At 34.7% G+C, this 17,550-nt stretch overlaps 1 protein-coding gene across 1 annotated transcript in view; it reads right to left on the bottom strand.

The window, feature by feature from the left end:
- The window catches only part of LRRIQ1 (leucine rich repeats and IQ motif containing 1), a 106,769-nt gene that overhangs the window by 58,572 nt on the left and 30,647 nt on the right, over nt 1-17,550 (bottom strand). The window contains exons 16-18 of the mRNA XM_030465526.1: nt 14,603-15,079; nt 12,382-12,520; nt 10,003-10,122 (exon numbers count right to left, since the gene is read on the bottom strand). Coding sequence (XP_030321386.1) covers nt 10,003-10,122; nt 12,382-12,520; nt 14,603-15,079 — 736 coding nt within the window. The remainder of the gene's footprint in view (nt 1-10,002; nt 10,123-12,381; nt 12,521-14,602; nt 15,080-17,550) is intronic.

Here is a 17,550-nt window from a genome sequence, read left to right as displayed (position 1 = left end):
GATCTCTGGAGGATTTCATGACTTATTATATGTAATATTTTTATGTTATTCCTTAAGTATTTATTCTATTCCCTTCTTTGCAAAAAGTAAGGACTATTTACCAAGAAAAATTAAACTTCTGTGGTCTCAGAAACAAAATCCAATCCTACAACCAACATAGTGAGTAAGAATTGTTCTACTATCTTAAATGGGGGCTGAATGAGCTACTGAAAAGCAGAGTTACTTATACACAGCAGTTATTCATACAAAGCAAACACTATCTGTACAGCCTAATTCTAGGCACTTTTTATTAGCTCTGTATTACATTCTAGAGCTAAAAAATCAATTATAATGACTATACCTGTAATTTGGGCTGTTCTGAGTCATATTTAAATCTGGAGAAAAACGTAGCTCGCAGGACATGGTGTCAAACTTAACTTGGCTTTAAAGCATTTCTGTAACTAACTGTCCAAACTGAATAATGCTACCACATACTGCCTTTCATCTCATTTAGATCAAGGAGGATCACAAGAGTATAATAAAAACCAAAACAACTTTGGCTAGAAGAAGAAGATGCAAGAAGGTATTAGCAATACAGGCTGAAAAGAAAGGCCAGCATTTGATTCTGCTCTGCATCAGGCCAAATACACCTCTTCATCAGTACTCTGCTTCCAGAAGAGTTCAGAAGCAGATGCATTTGAGAAGAATGAAAGAAGCTGGACCTGTCAAGGACTGTCCTTCCCTTGGTATATTCATTGACTCACTCACTATTTGAAAGACAGCAATGATTTAGTTGGAAAAAATGTTTTATTGATGTTTACGTAGTGCTTTTTTCCTCACAGTATCTTAAAATAAAAATGTGAAAACTAACCAACAGATTATAAGTAAACAGAAAAAAATTAATATCTGTAACTCACTCTTAGCTCAGAGTCATGATTGGTCTCTGAGCATTACAACAGGACAGCAGGAATGGGACCAGAAGGGAAGCATCTTTCATTAAAAAAAAAACAACAAAAAAACACTTACAATTTCACAGGAATAGTGTGTGGTATTCCTTGCTTTTAAAAAAAGATTAATTCTTCCTGTTCACCTGCCTGGTGTTGTTCAATTTGTTTTTTTTCCGGATTTCTGCTCCCCTATGTGGGGCATGTAACTAGTGTCAGCCTCAGTCAGAATGGCCCTTTTCCGACCAGATTATAAAAAGTATCTGTTCTCTTTATCTTCAATTTCTTTTAAAAATGTGAATAATACGTAGTAAGAGTAAATAAATCAGTAAGTCAAATTAGTATTTCTACTAGTTTTCTGTATAGAAAGTACTTTAATCCAAGATAAAAATTTCAACAGCATTTTATTACTATTTCAAATACGCTGACAAAATTTCTTCTGGGGCAATGCATGTCACACAATGAACTATATTTCCTACTGTTAAATACCTACATTAAATAATTGCTTGGAGACTGGGGGGGGGGAGTAGTCTGGCAGAAGGATCATGTGCTGAAGGTTAACCCTGTGGATACTCACAAGGGAAAAGGGCATACCACAGGCAGCCACGCTGCACTGTCTTTCATCTGGCAAAGCTGTAACTTGTAAAAGCTGTAACTCTTGATTCCTGGCAAACGTATTTCACTCTGTGATGTATTTCATTCAAATATCGTGCTACTCCAGGACAATATCTTTCATGTCTTTTTAAAATAAACTTTGTTTCTACCAACGCCTAAGTATTCTTTGGTAGAAATTTATTCTGTAAAAGTATAAGTATGCTTTGAAAAACTTAAGAAATCACAAATTTTTAGCTCTCATAGATGATAAAGAAGTACTGGGTCACTTTTCGATGCTCATTTATATACTATTAATAGGCTGGAATTGCAAGCTTATTTTGATATTACAGATCTGAATGTTTTTATGTACATTGCCTTTTCTTTCATTGTATATTTTTAGGAATCAGCTTACTCTATGGGCTAGCTTTTCTGAGAAACTCAAATTTCATGTGTAAAGCTTAGTTCAATGCCAGGAAATTGAATAACAATTCAGAGCCAGACTTTCTAAAAAAATTCCAAAGCTAAAACAGGATCAGAGATGAACATTCTCAACTGAATCATCTACTAGTTGCATTATTATTCCATTTCCAATACCACAAAAATTCAGTTTAAATGTTGCAATTTTAATATTATGTGTAACTGTGTTGATTTGACCAATTTTACAAAAGTATGTATAGACTTCAATTAATTTAGTGCATTTACATTTTACAAAATCTGTGAAATGCAAATAGTAGGCAAATACTCTTTTCTCTGGATTTGTCTTTCATGTTTTCCATGTATTTTATGTGGTGAAGATAAATAGGTAAGTACCCTAACAAGGGTATTTTAACCTTTGGCAATGCTGCTTTTTCAACCCTGCCTTCATATAGAACGAGAATTAGGAAGAAAAGCTGGGTATTACTGCATTCTTAAGATTGCTAAAGCCAAATGATTCAAGCCAAGAAAACAGAAAACATCACATGGATTTAAGAGAAGCATAATGATTATTTGACCTCCAGAGATTTTGAAGACTTATGAAACCTGATTAATTATTATAGCCCATTCTTGTAGGAAAATCAGAGGAGGAAAATCAGTTGTGTAGCTACACATTTATAAGGAAGATATATTGACAGTTACTGGAAAAATCACGACATTCTTTCAGGAAACACATCCAATAAAATTTTACTAGGAATTGTCTTCTCCAAATGCCATTTTTCCATATTGTTTAATAAGCTCAGAAAAAAACAATATATGTATTGGAGTATAAAAAAATCTTATATATATGTATTTCTATTTAATCTAAGTATCTATCTGATTTCTCTAAATGCATATGACTATAACTATGGAAATAATTTCTTTTAGAATATATAAAAGTAAATGAATAATTAAAATCTCAGAGAACCTAGAGGTTTTCATTCACAAAAAAAAGTTGCATGTATAAACACATTATTAACTCTCCTAAAGTCTGAAGCTTATTGTAGTTCATGTCATTCATGACCTACATGACCCAAACTTTTCTACAAACGCATTTTTTCTTAAGCCTAACCATGCTCAAAGGAAGCTTGAGGCCCTAATTTTTTTTTTTAAATACAAGAATAAAAATTATTCCTATAATGAATAAATGGTAATCTCAGCTTCAGATGTTAGACATGACTCAAACAAGCATCAGAAATATATGCTTTAAAAATATTTTGAGATGTATACCCCCACCAACCTCAATAAACATCAGGATCCTGGCACCTTCAGGCCACCCCTCAAATGACTCTAAGAACCCAGATACAGTCTTTCACTATTAAAGTGATAATTACCTTTAGGTCTTATCCACTCTGACTCTGCCTCACTATACAAACTAGCTGCTATGTCCCTATAGAGTCCCTCTAGCTCTGTGAAAAGAAACAAACAAAACCTTCCCAGGGTAATGAATTAAAGCAATCAACAAATAAAACAACTAATGGACCCCTTGTACTCACCCCCTTAAGTACTGTACATTCAGAATATACACAAATTCAAACTAAGATAATCCAAAATGTTCTATCAATTTTGGAGAATGAATATGAAAAGTGCAATAAAAAAAGAAAGCTGTACTTCAGCTTGCAGTTTTGTCAAAGGAAGGGAAGTTAGGAAGAAAAACAGGGTTAAAAAATAGACTACACACAAGTTTAGAGTCATGTTTCAAAGTTTATGCCACATGAGAAACATGACTTAATTAAGACAACTTTTCCTTTTTTATTATAGTCCTTATTTCAGAAATAAGAACAAAAAACTATTTGGAAGACAGAAATCAAAGAAAGACTAATTTTTAAACTTTTTTTTTTTTTTTTTAACAACTCTAATTACATTAAAACACTAAATTTTAAAGACAATATGTCTTCTCAGCTTCACTTATACCATTTCCCTCATATGTGCTTACCACTAACCCTTCTGTTTGGAATAAATTATGCACAAGTGAATCTGCAAGTTGAAATTTTCTGATTCATAACTGCAGTCTCAACAGCTTAAATCTTTTGGGACGTGCACTGCTACTCTGGGAAATTTAGGAGCTTGAGAAGCTGATTCTTTGGGATGCTTTCCTAATGCAAACTCAGATTTATGAGACGATCAATAGCTACTGCTGTTTCCAAATCAAAACAAAATTTTTAAGTGTTTTCCATACAAACAAAATTACTAGACTGAGAACCAGGGAATGGTTTTTACGGTATTCAGCATTTAGGATTCCTTAGCCCTGTTCCATTCAGGGACACACTAGACATAAAGTTAAACAAATTTTACTTAAATTGAGATTCTATTATAGGGTACGGTTGTTTTGTTCCCCTTCTCTGTTTCCTCTATTAGAAACTCAAGAAATGCATGGTGAGGAAAGTCCATTGGGACCCTAGATCCTTTTCTATGGTGCTGTTTCCTCAGCAGTCTCTAGCCACAAGCGTTGCATTGAGTGACTCTAAACCACATATCGGACTTTGCACTTGCTCTCACTACACACCATGAGACTCTGGTCAGCCTGTTTATCTAGCCTGTGAAAGAAGCCCTAAAGAACAACCTGGTCCTTTCAGAATACCAAATGATGCCCTCAATTTGGTATCACTTGCACACTGTCTGAGATTGCACCCTGCTCGATTAGACAGTTAAAATATTAACTACATCGGTCCCCTACTATCCATGATTGGACCCACTAATTACTGACCACAAGTTGGATCCTGCACCACAGAATGAAATTATTTGAGCAGACCAGGCAATTTGCCACTCACTTTATGGTCTACTTGTCCACTCCATCCCTCAAAAATTTTTGAGAATAAGGCCAGGGAGACTGGCAATGACCTTGCTAAAATAAAGGCATGCAATATGCACTGCCTTCTCCTTACTCATAGCAACCAGTCAGCTTGTGACTGAAAGCAATGAGGTTGACCAGCCCTTGGTAAGGCCATGCTGGCTGCTCTCAATCACCTTCTTTTATGGGTTTTGAAATGGCTTCTGAGATGGCTTGCTTCACCACCTTTCCAGGAACTGAGATTATATAGTTTGGCTTCTGGTTTCCTGAATCTTTCTTCTTGACTTTGCTGAAGATGGGTATGATGCCTGCCCTTTTCCAGTCACCAGTAACATCCCTCAGTAGTCAAGACTTTTCAAAGATGATAGAATGGCCTAAAAATGACATTAAGCAGCTTGTTCAATCCCCTTGGATACATCCCATCTGTTCCCTGGGACTTGTATACTTTCAGCTAAGGTAAGCTGTGCAGTGGTTGGATAACACCTACTATGTTCTAAACTAAAAGTACGTCAAGCTGCAGGCAATGAGAGATGTATTGATTTAAGCGTGGAGGAGAAAGGAAGCTAACATCTCATTTTCCTTTTTGGCTCCCCTGAAAGCACTGCTGTTTAACTCAATTTCAAAATTGCTGGCATCAATGGTCTCTTCAAACAGAGCACAGAAAAGAGAGTTCATGAAATTTTTAAATAGGCATTACTAAAAATTTCTTTTTCAACAGAAGTTAATGTATGTGAATATGCTTAATATCAGACATTTAACTAGAACTTTTTAACCCAATTTATACTTACACTGAACTGTCAGTTTTAACATTATACAAAAATTGAAGAACTCAGAGAAGTTATGCTCAATGATTTGGGATTCTTCAGCTTTCAAGAGACTGGATGCAAATGTACTCACTGAGAAGAACTGATGACTGTTCTTCCATGCACAATTATGCATTTGGCATAGAATGATTTTCTTTCGATGCTACAGAAACAAGTGTAAAACTCCTCAGAACTAGCTGAGGGTTTTCACTTTTTTCCATTGCTTGGTCTGTTTATTCAGTTCTGATGCTGGGCATTGCCTTCAGAAAAACAAGACTAGGAAGTGTAATTAATGACGTCGTGATACTTTGATATGTCATACAAGCCAAACAGAATTCAGGCAAATGCTATACCATTTGGCATATTTGGGTAAATATAGGTTCCAAGTGATATTGTTAGTGTCATGCATTATTAGTGGGCTTTCTTTGGGAAAATATTTGTTTGAATGTGGCTATTTAACCAAGAATTTGACAGAGACAAGCCATGAAAATAGTTTCTGTTTAAAAAATAAAAAGCATTTCAGGTGGCATTAAGATCTTATGATGGAAGGCCAAAAAGCAATCAGAGCACATTCTGCAAGAGCTGTGAAGCTGGGGTGGTAGTGAGGGCCACAACTCCTAATAGCTGTGTTTGTGCCTTTTTTATCAGCTACTGAATGAAACAGCAAACTTCCAAGGACACAATAACTATCAGATAGCTGGAAAACAACATTTCAGCACTCAAGATAAGCACCACCGCTTAAAGAGGTAGAAAAGAGGCTTTATGTATCTGATGATTCCACAGAGTAAGAATGGCATGTGACACATTAACAGAGAAGGTGAAAAAGCAGGATCATATCAACAGGCTGTTGATAAACACTCATGGAAAAGATTTATCTTCCAATATATTACCTTGGAGAGACTTTTTTCCCTTCCTTTTAAAGGAAGAGAATGGATCTAATGATATTTTCTTCATACATTTTTTCATTTTTAGAATTCTGTAAGAAATCTGATGAAAAAAAAGATCATTTTCTTTGCAGTATACCATACAGAAAGGCTGGATCCTCATCTGACTTCTATAGGCAATTACAAGAGCTAGACAGGCCTAACAGTGTCAAGGTACAAGAAATGTTATTGAGACCTTCTAATCCATATGCTACACGTATTTCCTGGCACTAGGCAGAAAGCAGAAATCCCAAGCCCACAATCACAAGGTCATAGACTGAGAAAAACCATACAACAAAGTATCATCTAAAAAGAAAACAAACTGCACTCCATGTGTCCAGTTTGGACATGTGACATGAATATGAAAGGTGAGAGATGTAAAGAACCTGATGTTTTAATTGCTGTTTACTTTTCAAGAGTTAGCAGATATGAGGTAGCTTTTATTCTTGTTCCTACCTCAAAAAAATAAAGAAAATGAAAATTTCTACTCAGTTGTTATGGAAGGCAAAAAACTTTTTTTTCTTTTCTTTTTTTTTTTTTTTTAATCAGTGGCCACTGTTCTTAGTAAATTGTCTTTAAAAACTGATTATATTTAGTTAGCTCTGCTTTATGGCAAGTTCATATATTATGCATTTGGCTCACATCATATTCTCATCAGGAAAACAGCAACGCTACTGGTTACATCATACAAAAGCAAGAGCTGTGTCAAGCAAATGTGTTGTCAGATTTTGTCCACCAGAGGTAAAGTGAGCTCTGCCTTGTAGATCATTTTCTACATGGATGGACTGCTGATGAAAGGCTGTTTTAAGATCAGCCTTCTGGAGCACAAAGGCTGGAATTCTCCAAAGTCCACATGAAAGACAGGAAAATATCTCTAAATACCAAGCTCATACTTTGAGACATCTGTTGGCCAGATCTTACATATCATCTTGGATGGCCTGTTTGACATCGCACAATATAACAGGAACCAAACACTACTTTCTGAGTGTCTTTGGCAATGTATGGGAACTGATATGAATACATGAAGATACCAGTAAACGTCTAGGTTAAATGATTACTATTCATGCTATTCTGACCAAGCTAAAAGCCATTTAGCTCAATCACATGTAATCCATTTTTTAGGTGATATGGTGCTGAACTTGTACTGTGCATTTGACATAGAATGACTTTCTTTTGAGGCTAAAGTAACAAGTTTACAACTCCTAAGAACTTGCATTCTCACAACCAAATTCTATAGCACAGATAAAAAGGAAAAAGATAAAAAAAGAAAAAAAAGGAAAAAAAAATCACAAATATGCAAGGTAAAATTCTAGTTACAGCCATCACACGTGAACACCAAAATTCTTGAAATGTTCACTCGCTGAGCGAGCAAAGGATACCCTTCATGGGTGTAAACTCTGTAAATTTATTGCATACACTGCTCTGCTTAAAACAGATGTTCTAAAATTTTTTACCAGAAGAGAGTATGGGCTTGAGTAACTTTTCAGTGCCCAGTTCATCCTTTGAGCTGTCAGCTCCTGGTTCTCCTGTCAAGATCTGAACACCCTGCGAACTGCTCCCTAAACCCATGTTTTACTTCTTTCCTAATAAACTCAGTAACAATTTGAGAAAGAAAGGAAGAAATGTGTGGCAACACCAGAGGGCGATACAATGCAAGCCTCTCTGAAATAAGATGAGGTGTTTTTTTTTCCTGGCTTCCTCTTTCCTGTTCTCCCTGGCCTGAGGACCACCTGTCCATATGCAATTGTGCTGACAGACAAATGGAACAAAACTGCCCATGTAGTTGTCAGTTTAGCAATTAAAAAAAAAAAATATTAAAAATCACGGGGTTATTTGAGCTGAACAGAGTGAAACAAGAACAGCTCAACTGAATTACAGTATTTAAGACTCTGGCCTACCATCTGAATAATTCAAAACAGGGTATTTTCCTTTAATATATGAACAGATACTTCCTTCCTGTGTGAAGAAATCAATCCTCCAACTTTCTGCTTTTTATTATTTTAGAAAGAAGACAGGGATCAGAGAACATCAACTAATGAGACTATCCTCTTTTTTTTTATATATATTTCAAATTAAAATGAAAAAAAATCCTAAAATTTAAGCCAGATCCCTATATTTACACAGACACGTTTCCTATCTTACAAATGATTCCTGGGACTCCTGCCTCAAACATTTTGCATGTTCCTACAATAAGATAGTAATTCTGAAAATGCATCTTAAAAATAGCTACTGAAAGGGAGAAGATAAAAAAAAAATTTTTCCAAGTCATCAAGTCACTGGTAATACTTTCATACAAAGCTGAACTATTTTCAAAGGGATGAAGGTGGCAAAGGATGGCTTATACTCAGATGACCAAAGACTGTTCAGCTGCAAACTGGGCTGCTCCAGTGAACAACATACTTGGTTTTGTAACTCTATGAGCCATACAAATATGTGATCATAAGTAGGATCTAATCCTGTCAGTAGCAGGACTATTGTAGCAATCTCCTTTTCAAAATTACAACTGAATATTGACAATCAGCTCTCACAGAGATGCAGCAGCTAAATAAGCGCAATCAGAGATAAGAGTTAATGAAAAGAACCCTCAGTTGTATCCTCTTAGGTCTCAAATGTCCACATTGCTATCAGTTTGCTTTGCTTTGCCTGAAAACTGTTATAAAAAAAAAAAAAGCCATCAAATGTGAACAGTTAAAGAAAGCAGTGCACCAGACAACTACATAGGTAAGCCTGTCCTTTAAGGCTACAAAATATAAAATCAGTTTAAAGATTATTTTCCTTGTTTACTCAATGACAATATTGATCCTGTAAATGTTTTTATTTTTTATTTATCTATCACTAAATTCAGTTTAGAATGTGATGTTTTTCTTCAAATTCCTCTGGAGCCAGCTTCTATTTCTTGGAATGAAAACTCCTGAAACCATTTCAGTCCTATTAACTGAAAGGACATTGTTAACTCTGTAAAAATTGTAAAAGTTACTAGGATTTAATTTCTGTATTTTGTGCATCACAGATCTTTTAAGCATTTCAGTTTTTTCTGATTTCACTATGCTTTTTTCATAATTTACTTCTGTATTCAGACTTGTGATCTTTCTAGCACTTTACCTACAAGATAAAAGACGAGCTAATATGTTTGCTTCAGCTCTGGCTTTGGGTGCACATTCTTTTTACTGGAATACTACAAAAGTAGTTATTTCCTTCTTATATTTGATTAGCCTTCAATTGTATAAATATATAAGGTTCTATGGTGTGTGTGTGACATTAACAGCATAGTAATTACCAGAGCATCTCAAAGAGTAGGAAGCAATTAATTCATGACAAGTACATAAGCATACGTAATTTTTATATATATATATATATATATACCCATCAAATGCTGCTTTATTTCTGGACATCCAACACATTAACTCTAGCCCTGTTAGTCTTTTCAATTTCTTTTATTTCCAACACCTACATGATTACTTAAGAATAATATTTCTTTTTTAATGTTCAGCTTTTATACTAATGACTGTGCTTACTTCAGAAAGCATGAAATCATCCACATTTATTTCTTCGTAATCATCATCCACTTCATCACTTTTAACAGCTGCAAGAGCACTGGCCAGTTTCTTTCGCAAAAGAAAACCCTTCCAAAATGCCTAAACAAAAAATTTAAAGCATGTTATACAAAGTCATAGATCAAACCCAAATCCAGATTCTCTACGTTATCCCATTAGGAAGATAAAACATCTTGGGCCCTGGTTTAATAGCTCAATGATCTGTTTTTTGAACTTTATGTGACATTTAAAACTACAAGACAAATTAAATGCCAGCACATGTCTAAAGCTTAGAGTACTCAAGAGGCTCTCCACAAGTAAGCAGAAAGGAATCCTAAAACTCCCTCAACTACAAACCTAGGTCAACTAATTAATTATTTGACAATTCCTTCTGGGACTATTATAAACTGAAAGAAAAGGCTACATAAGAAAAAACTTAGTGTCAGCTTTCAAATTACTGAGAATAAAAATACACTTGTACGAAATGTCTTACAGTTTACAAGTAGCAATTCTTGGAGACATCTCTTGCAATTGACCTAGGTCAGTTACTCTTTCTTAACTGTCTAAGATCTTTATTTTTTAAAAAAATATTACCAGTATGCATAATCATATCTAAGGAAAAGGAGCACATTAGGAATTTAATGCTAAAAAATAAGGAAGAGTGTTGGAAACATGTGCCAAAGTTGTAGAATCAGATGCAGGAAAACACTTCAGAGATCAAAATTACATAGAATTAAGAAAATTACATTCTGGACAGCAGTTTCCCCCCGAAACAGTATTTGACATCAATAGAGTTCAAGATGCCCTAAGCACTTAAAATACCATGAAAAAAAAAAATCATTCAAAAAATACCAATAATTTTACAGGAGAAGAAAAGTAATCCCATGGGTGTATGCAGAAGGCAGTTCTTAACACAGGTCTATAAAAGCACCAAGTTGGTGCTCAGTCACGATAAAAAATAAAAATTATATGCTAATAGTTTTTAAGAAACAAGATGAAAACTTCCTTACTGGACAAATTTGTGATATATTTGCCTATGGAAATGCATTCTAAGTACTTCTTTAAAAAAGATAATAAGAGAATGTAAAGAGAAGTAAAGGTTCAGAGAAGGACAAAAAGATAAAAGGAAGTACAGATTAAAGTGAAAAGAGACTAACTGTACTAAACTTTTGTTTATAAAAGTGAATGTCAAGATAGATACACAAGAGTTCTAAAAAGACATAAAACACACAGAAAATAAATATTGAAAGTCTATTTTCATACTTAATATGGAAAATACCAGGTTTGGAAAATAGCATATTTTAATCACTACATGCATTTGTGAAACTCATCACTTTAATATACAGTAGAGGCCAAATATATAAGTACAAAAATGGATCAAATTTGTTTACAGAGATCAATTTTTAATATACTAGCTGCTCACTGTACTCCAGAAAAGAACTTTAGCTCAACTTCCTACATGACTGACTGCTGTAATACGATTCTGTACTTTTCCTGTTTTTTAGTTTGCACATTTACTAAATATTTTTCCACTTCCCATTTGTTAACGGCTGGAAAATGGAACTTGGGATCCAAAATCACATTGACATTTTTATGTAAGACTTAAAATACTGACTGTTTTTAAGTTAACTTGAAATCTGAAATCAACATAGTCCATTTTCTTAGAAAACATAAAAAAACCCCATGAACCCTGGCAACTTAGCAGGTAAATACCACATCTGTTTAGCAAACTAAACAGAGCCAAGGTATGGAATTCAGTCCTTGCTGCCAGTAATACATTGTGTTTCACTGTTAGCTCACTATCTACCATAGGACAGCCTAGGCCATGGTCTGTTCCCAGTACCAGTATAGAAAAGGCAATCCTGGTTCTTTGAGATAGACAGACAGATCAGTAGGACAGAAGAGATGGGAAGAGTAGTTAGTTGTAGAAGATGTCCTTGCCAATGCAGGGGGCACCATGTGATCTTTAAGGTCCCTACCAAACCAAACCAAAGCAATTTGAGATTCTATGATGTACTAGTTATGCAGCATCTAACAGTATAATAGACATACCCCAGTAAGAACATTAGCATTATGTATTTAAAACATAAAGCTGGAACTAAATCAAGCAAAACTAACTCGGTGAAATATTTTGTGAAAAAAAGGGGAAATAATTTTATGCTGCTATAAAGCTTTTTGTAAAGAAGCTATCTTTCTAAAAATTCAGCCTTACATTGTTGAATAAAAAAATTTTAATTACGAAACCATTAACAGAGTAATAAACAAACAAAAAAAAAAGAGAAAATCACAAGTACACAAAACTGGTAAGATTTTCATCTCATTAAATTTGCAAAATAAGTTAAGAGACTATCATAAACCAACCTGGATTATTGTGGCAGCTTCATGCTTCTGTTTCAAAGCTTCTATAAACTGATGATTCTCTGTTTTGGTGCAGTTAGTTTTCTTCCTGGCACGGTATTTCCTCCAAAGGGATTGGATCACTGATGCTGCCATATGTAGCCTTGTTGGGAAATAAAAACCTTAATGGCCTTACCAGTACAACTGGATTATCATAGCTGCCAAACTATAACCATAGAACACAGCACTACACATTGAGACAAATGGAAAGCTCTGACACTAACTGTAAAGAAATTACAATGCAGATGTGATATATTTTAAGAAAGACTGGAGGAAATTCATGTACATAACTTTGGAAATGCAATTATCTAAGAGGACTAATCTCTGGTGGGCTCTGTTACCTGTATATTCACCAAAGAGGAAAAGCATTCTCAAAAGAAGGATTAGGAGTGCAAGTGGTCTAACAATCACTGTATAAACTATTGGAGGGGTCTGCTTATGTCCTCTGTCAATGCAGAAAAAAAATAAAATAAGGAGAACTAAATGCTGAAAACTGCATGACACAAATATCACTAATGGAGCAGAGAGGTAAAACTGAGAAAATGCAATTTCATCTTTTGCCTTAATTTTAACTCTACTGACCAATAGTTACACGTGTACGTTTTCTAATTTGCTCTGTGCTTATCAACCACTGACTATAGACTACTTAGACTTCTTCAGTGATAGAACTTTCTAAATATGTTCAATTAATTTATACTGACGGATAGAAGTTTAACAGCAGTTCCACATTATGACTCTACTATCTTGGAATCCTTTTCTCCTCAGAATTTTCATTTCAATTGGACAGCTTGTTTAAAAAAAGACATCTGTATTTCCCCCAATCTTTAAATATTTTCTTTCCTTGTGCAGTTTATCTGTTTAAGCAGGGGAGTACTTTCCAGCAGAAGAGCACACTTTAAGTCAGATTTTTTTTTTCCTAAAATGTGTTTATTAAGATTACCAAACCCAAGCCATGGTTTACACTTAAGATCTGCATCTATAAAAAGCAGTAGCTAGGTTAAAAATCAAACGAGAAAATCCCACTAACAATTTGTATTCTGTGCTGAAGCGAGCTGTCCAACAACAGACTAACAGAATACATTTAAAATATGAAGTTAAAACTTTAAAAGGATTTTTTCAAAAACATTTTTATGAATTACTTATCTTTCATAATACACTTCTAAACTCTTAGTTTCATTCCCTGTGAGGCAATGATGGATTCTATGGTCTTCCTGAATAATAAATTTTATGACAATTCATTAGTGTGTTAAGTACCTACCAAGCACTACTGTCTAAAGAGCAAGAAGAGGCAGTTTCCATGCTTGCTCTTCATAATGTTCTCAAGACGTGTATTTTTTAAACTGAATTCTTATGAAATCATAAGTTTTTGAACCTTAAGAGCAAAATTTTCAGCTTCTGTTTTCTGTGACTGTACATCCAGAACCATACAAACCAGCAGCAAATGGTTTCCAAAGGCATTCCAAAGAGGTAACAAAATGTCCTGTTTCATGTGGGAGAATTTTTGGGGCACGTAACAAGTTGAACCTGCCCCTCACCCCTGCCTCTGTTTTTAAGGAGCAGGTTAGGGCATGTTGGAGGAGTACCAAGGGCAGGGTAGGCTGTTAGCTCTTCAGTCATCACAACAGCAGGAAACTGGCCTAAGGTCAAGGGAGTAGGATGGTAGATTTAAGCAACTTTTCCCTCTTGCCTTCTAAATGATACTGACTGTAAACTCTATACAGATGAATCATGAATCTCTAATGAATAGCAGCAAAAAAGCCTTACATTAGTTTGCAGTTTGAAGTGCCCTGAAGTCCTGAAAACCATCCAGCATTTTAATCTCTAACAATGTAGGTGTCACTGAATTGGTGTCATAAATTTATTGAAAAAAAAAAAAAAAAAATCAACAAAAAAAAGGGAAAGGCAGGAGACCTGAGAGAAAGTTTTCAAAATCTCTGTACAGTATTTTTAAATTATTTTAAATATATATGTATTTGTAGTCTAATATGTTAACTGACAGAATAACACAAAGGATTGTTTTTAATATTGAAATCTAGTGTACATCACCTTAAAAATAACTAGTTGTCTAATAAGCTTAAAAATAGTGTTTTCTTACTACATGTTCTGTGCCTCTGTTTTAAGCAAGTTCTCACTCCCTTTGAATATTCATACAATTTATTTGAAAGCCATCTGACATCTGTCTTACCTTTTTGTATTGTTCTCAAAATGCTGAAGATCTTTTCCCATATTACTTGCTGCTATCACTGACTGTTGAAAGGTGAATTGGGCTGACATGTTATTGTTGCCTTTGCTTTCCCCATTGTAACTAATACAAGATGCAGTGCTCTTCTGCTGCACTCTCTGATCTTCCTTATTTTCCTTTTGGTGCACAGGTACGGAGGAGTTAGTGCATGTGGCCTGAATATGGCCAGTAGTAATCCATCTTTCAGAAGGATCCAACAAGACCTGTTTATTTTCTGTCACACCCATGATTAAGAGGTTATTTTCCTGTAGGCAGCCAGTGGATGTTTGTTTTAAATGGTTTTGCAGTGCTTCTGGACCATCTCTGTCAGTAATGTCTAGTTCACCATACTCATGTGCATATCGATGTTTAATACTAAGTTCCATCAACTGATTAAAATACCAGCATTGTCCCTCTGCAGAATCAATGGAAGAGGAAATTCTGAAAAAAAGACAAAAATATTTTTATAAGTATTTCAGACTGTATGAATCCTTTTTAAAAATATATTCCCCCTATTAACTTCTACATTTTCTGTATTGTCAAGTATCCTTACATGTTTCCATACTCTTATAGTGAAGAGTAATCACACTGACTGAAAAGCAGTTTCAGTATTTGTAAAATATAGATTAGATTTTAGGGGTTTTTTTAATTGTTTCACTTTGTTCAAAATGTGCACTAGAGCATACATTTCACTATTAATTTTCTGTGTGGTTAGAGGCATATGAAGTAACAAATTTTAGAGGGCTTGAGGAAATTTTACTATAAATCTTGTAACAGCTCTAATAATCTAATTTTATCTGGAAACTATCAAAGCTCATACAAAACTAACAGTAATTTTAAAATTCATATTAGAACTATAGCAACAAACTCCAAACTAAGATTCAGATTGGTATTTTTATCAACATAGGGAAAGTAGTATACTGAAGTAATCTACAAAGTTCTTTGTGTTACACTGTCTAAATAACGAGGACAAGCAAATATGAACTAATCATTACAGATTCAGAAGGCTGGAATTTGGACATCTGTATTTGGACAGAGTTTTCCATTGTAGGTATCAGGTAATTATCAAATTAAATTTCCCTTTGATAGCATAGACAGATGCAGAGCTTTGTAATGTGGAGTTATTTTCAAAGTACAAAGTCAGCAGTTCAAAAAGTAGACATAAGATCCACTCTCTACGGAGTCTGGAAATATCAAGCCCAAAGATTACAATTGAATAAGAGAATTTTCCTTCCAATTTATCATTCTTGAAAAGTGAAGCTCTTATAAGGCTTTATTACAAAAAGACACTTTAACAATATATCTATTTTCTCTACTAAAGTTCAACTAAGGACTTTCCTATCTATAGGAACATAGAGAATCAGGTTTTACAAGAGTAAAAAAGATTCCAACTCTTCTTCTGCTAGAAGAACCTCAATGATACTGGACAAAATATGAATGATTAAGTTGGAAGCCGAATCCATGCAGTCTGTTTATATAACTCAGTGTACATTAGCTATACATTTGACTACCCATTATGCAACTTTACTTCTACTCCTGATAATTAATTTTGTTAAGGATCTAACAAATTTCAGCTGTCTCCTACTGCACAGTAAAAATAGTATTTTTTTTCCAATGTAAAATACTTTAAAGTATCAAATACTGTAGTTAAATACTTAAATAATTTGAAGTATTTAAGAAGATAAATTTAGTACAAGCTCATTATGAAGGTTTTACAAAACATATTATGCTGAGAAGACAGAAAAAGAAAAAAAAATAAATCATTCATGCCTTTTTTTTCCCCTCTATTTTTAGTTTTGTTTGAGAATTAAAATATTGTGGAAAAAAACAAAGTTTTATATATTTGTTAAAATAAACATACCTATGAAAACTATATCCTGAGTATAACTGTTCATTCTCAAAAAAGAGAAACACAAAAAAACCAAGACAAGATTATTGTGAAGAATAGGATGGATATTTGTGCCTCCACTCCTTTGACAGGTACAGATGCATACTGAGCAGCTGCTTCATCCTTCCATGGATATGAAAGCAGCAAGCAGAAATGTTCAAGTGCAATTGGCACCTAGACAAAACAAGCAATGGGAGTATCCTGATGGAAGCACCAGTATCCATACTGCCCAGGTGCTTAGAATGTGATGAAATGTAGATGAACACAGCAGTCTTGCTACAGAAAAGTTTATATGGTTTCCAGCTTTGACCAGCACATTCAGTTGTGTTCAGTGGCTACCCACAGCTTTAACAAGTGAAAGCTATTTATGCCACATGTAAATTTTAGGATAGCCAAATGGGATGTTTTTGCGGTGGAGAAAGGCATAAAGGGTAAAACCCAGAGGAGGAAGGGATGGGTCTTTCACAGAAATGTACAAATGTGCTTGAAGAGACCAAGCAGTTTAAGTCACAAACAAATGCTAAGAGCACAGAGCTACCTGTAGCTTTCTAACAAAAAAGATACCTCTCAATTTATGCTGTGATTTTTCCAGGGACTTTGAGGAAAAATAAAAGCATTAGAATCAGGTTTTAATCTAGTTTGAAAGTCAAGTTACGCACTTATTGACTGCTACAACTGCAGTCCTAACATCAGTCCATCATGAGTATCACCAATCCCTGCTTAGTTTCGCATGCAGGGAGGAGGAAAGCCCAGGGGAAGGGAGTAGCAAAGCCCCACTAACACCACCTAGGAAATGGGGAAGACCCATACACAGGCTCAGTTAACAAATATGGGAAAGGACAACTTAAAGGCCTTTTGGTGCAGTTTATATCAGCCCAAGTGTTGCCAGTTTAAAAGTTTAAGGTGGCAGTGGAAACTTGCGTACAGAGATGACACATTTAGTACAGAATTTCCTACTGTGATTGCACCTGAAATTACTTCCAGGTTATTCAAATAGCATAATTTTGTCAGAACAAGACAGTAA

This window comes from Calypte anna, chromosome 1, assembly GCF_003957555.1.
Source record: "Calypte anna isolate BGI_N300 chromosome 1, bCalAnn1_v1.p, whole genome shotgun sequence".
In the NCBI taxonomy this organism is placed as follows: Eukaryota; Metazoa; Chordata; class Aves; order Apodiformes; family Trochilidae; genus Calypte; species Calypte anna.
The sequence above is the reverse complement of the archived record's forward strand: the minus strand, read 5'-3'. Positions and strand labels throughout refer to the sequence as shown.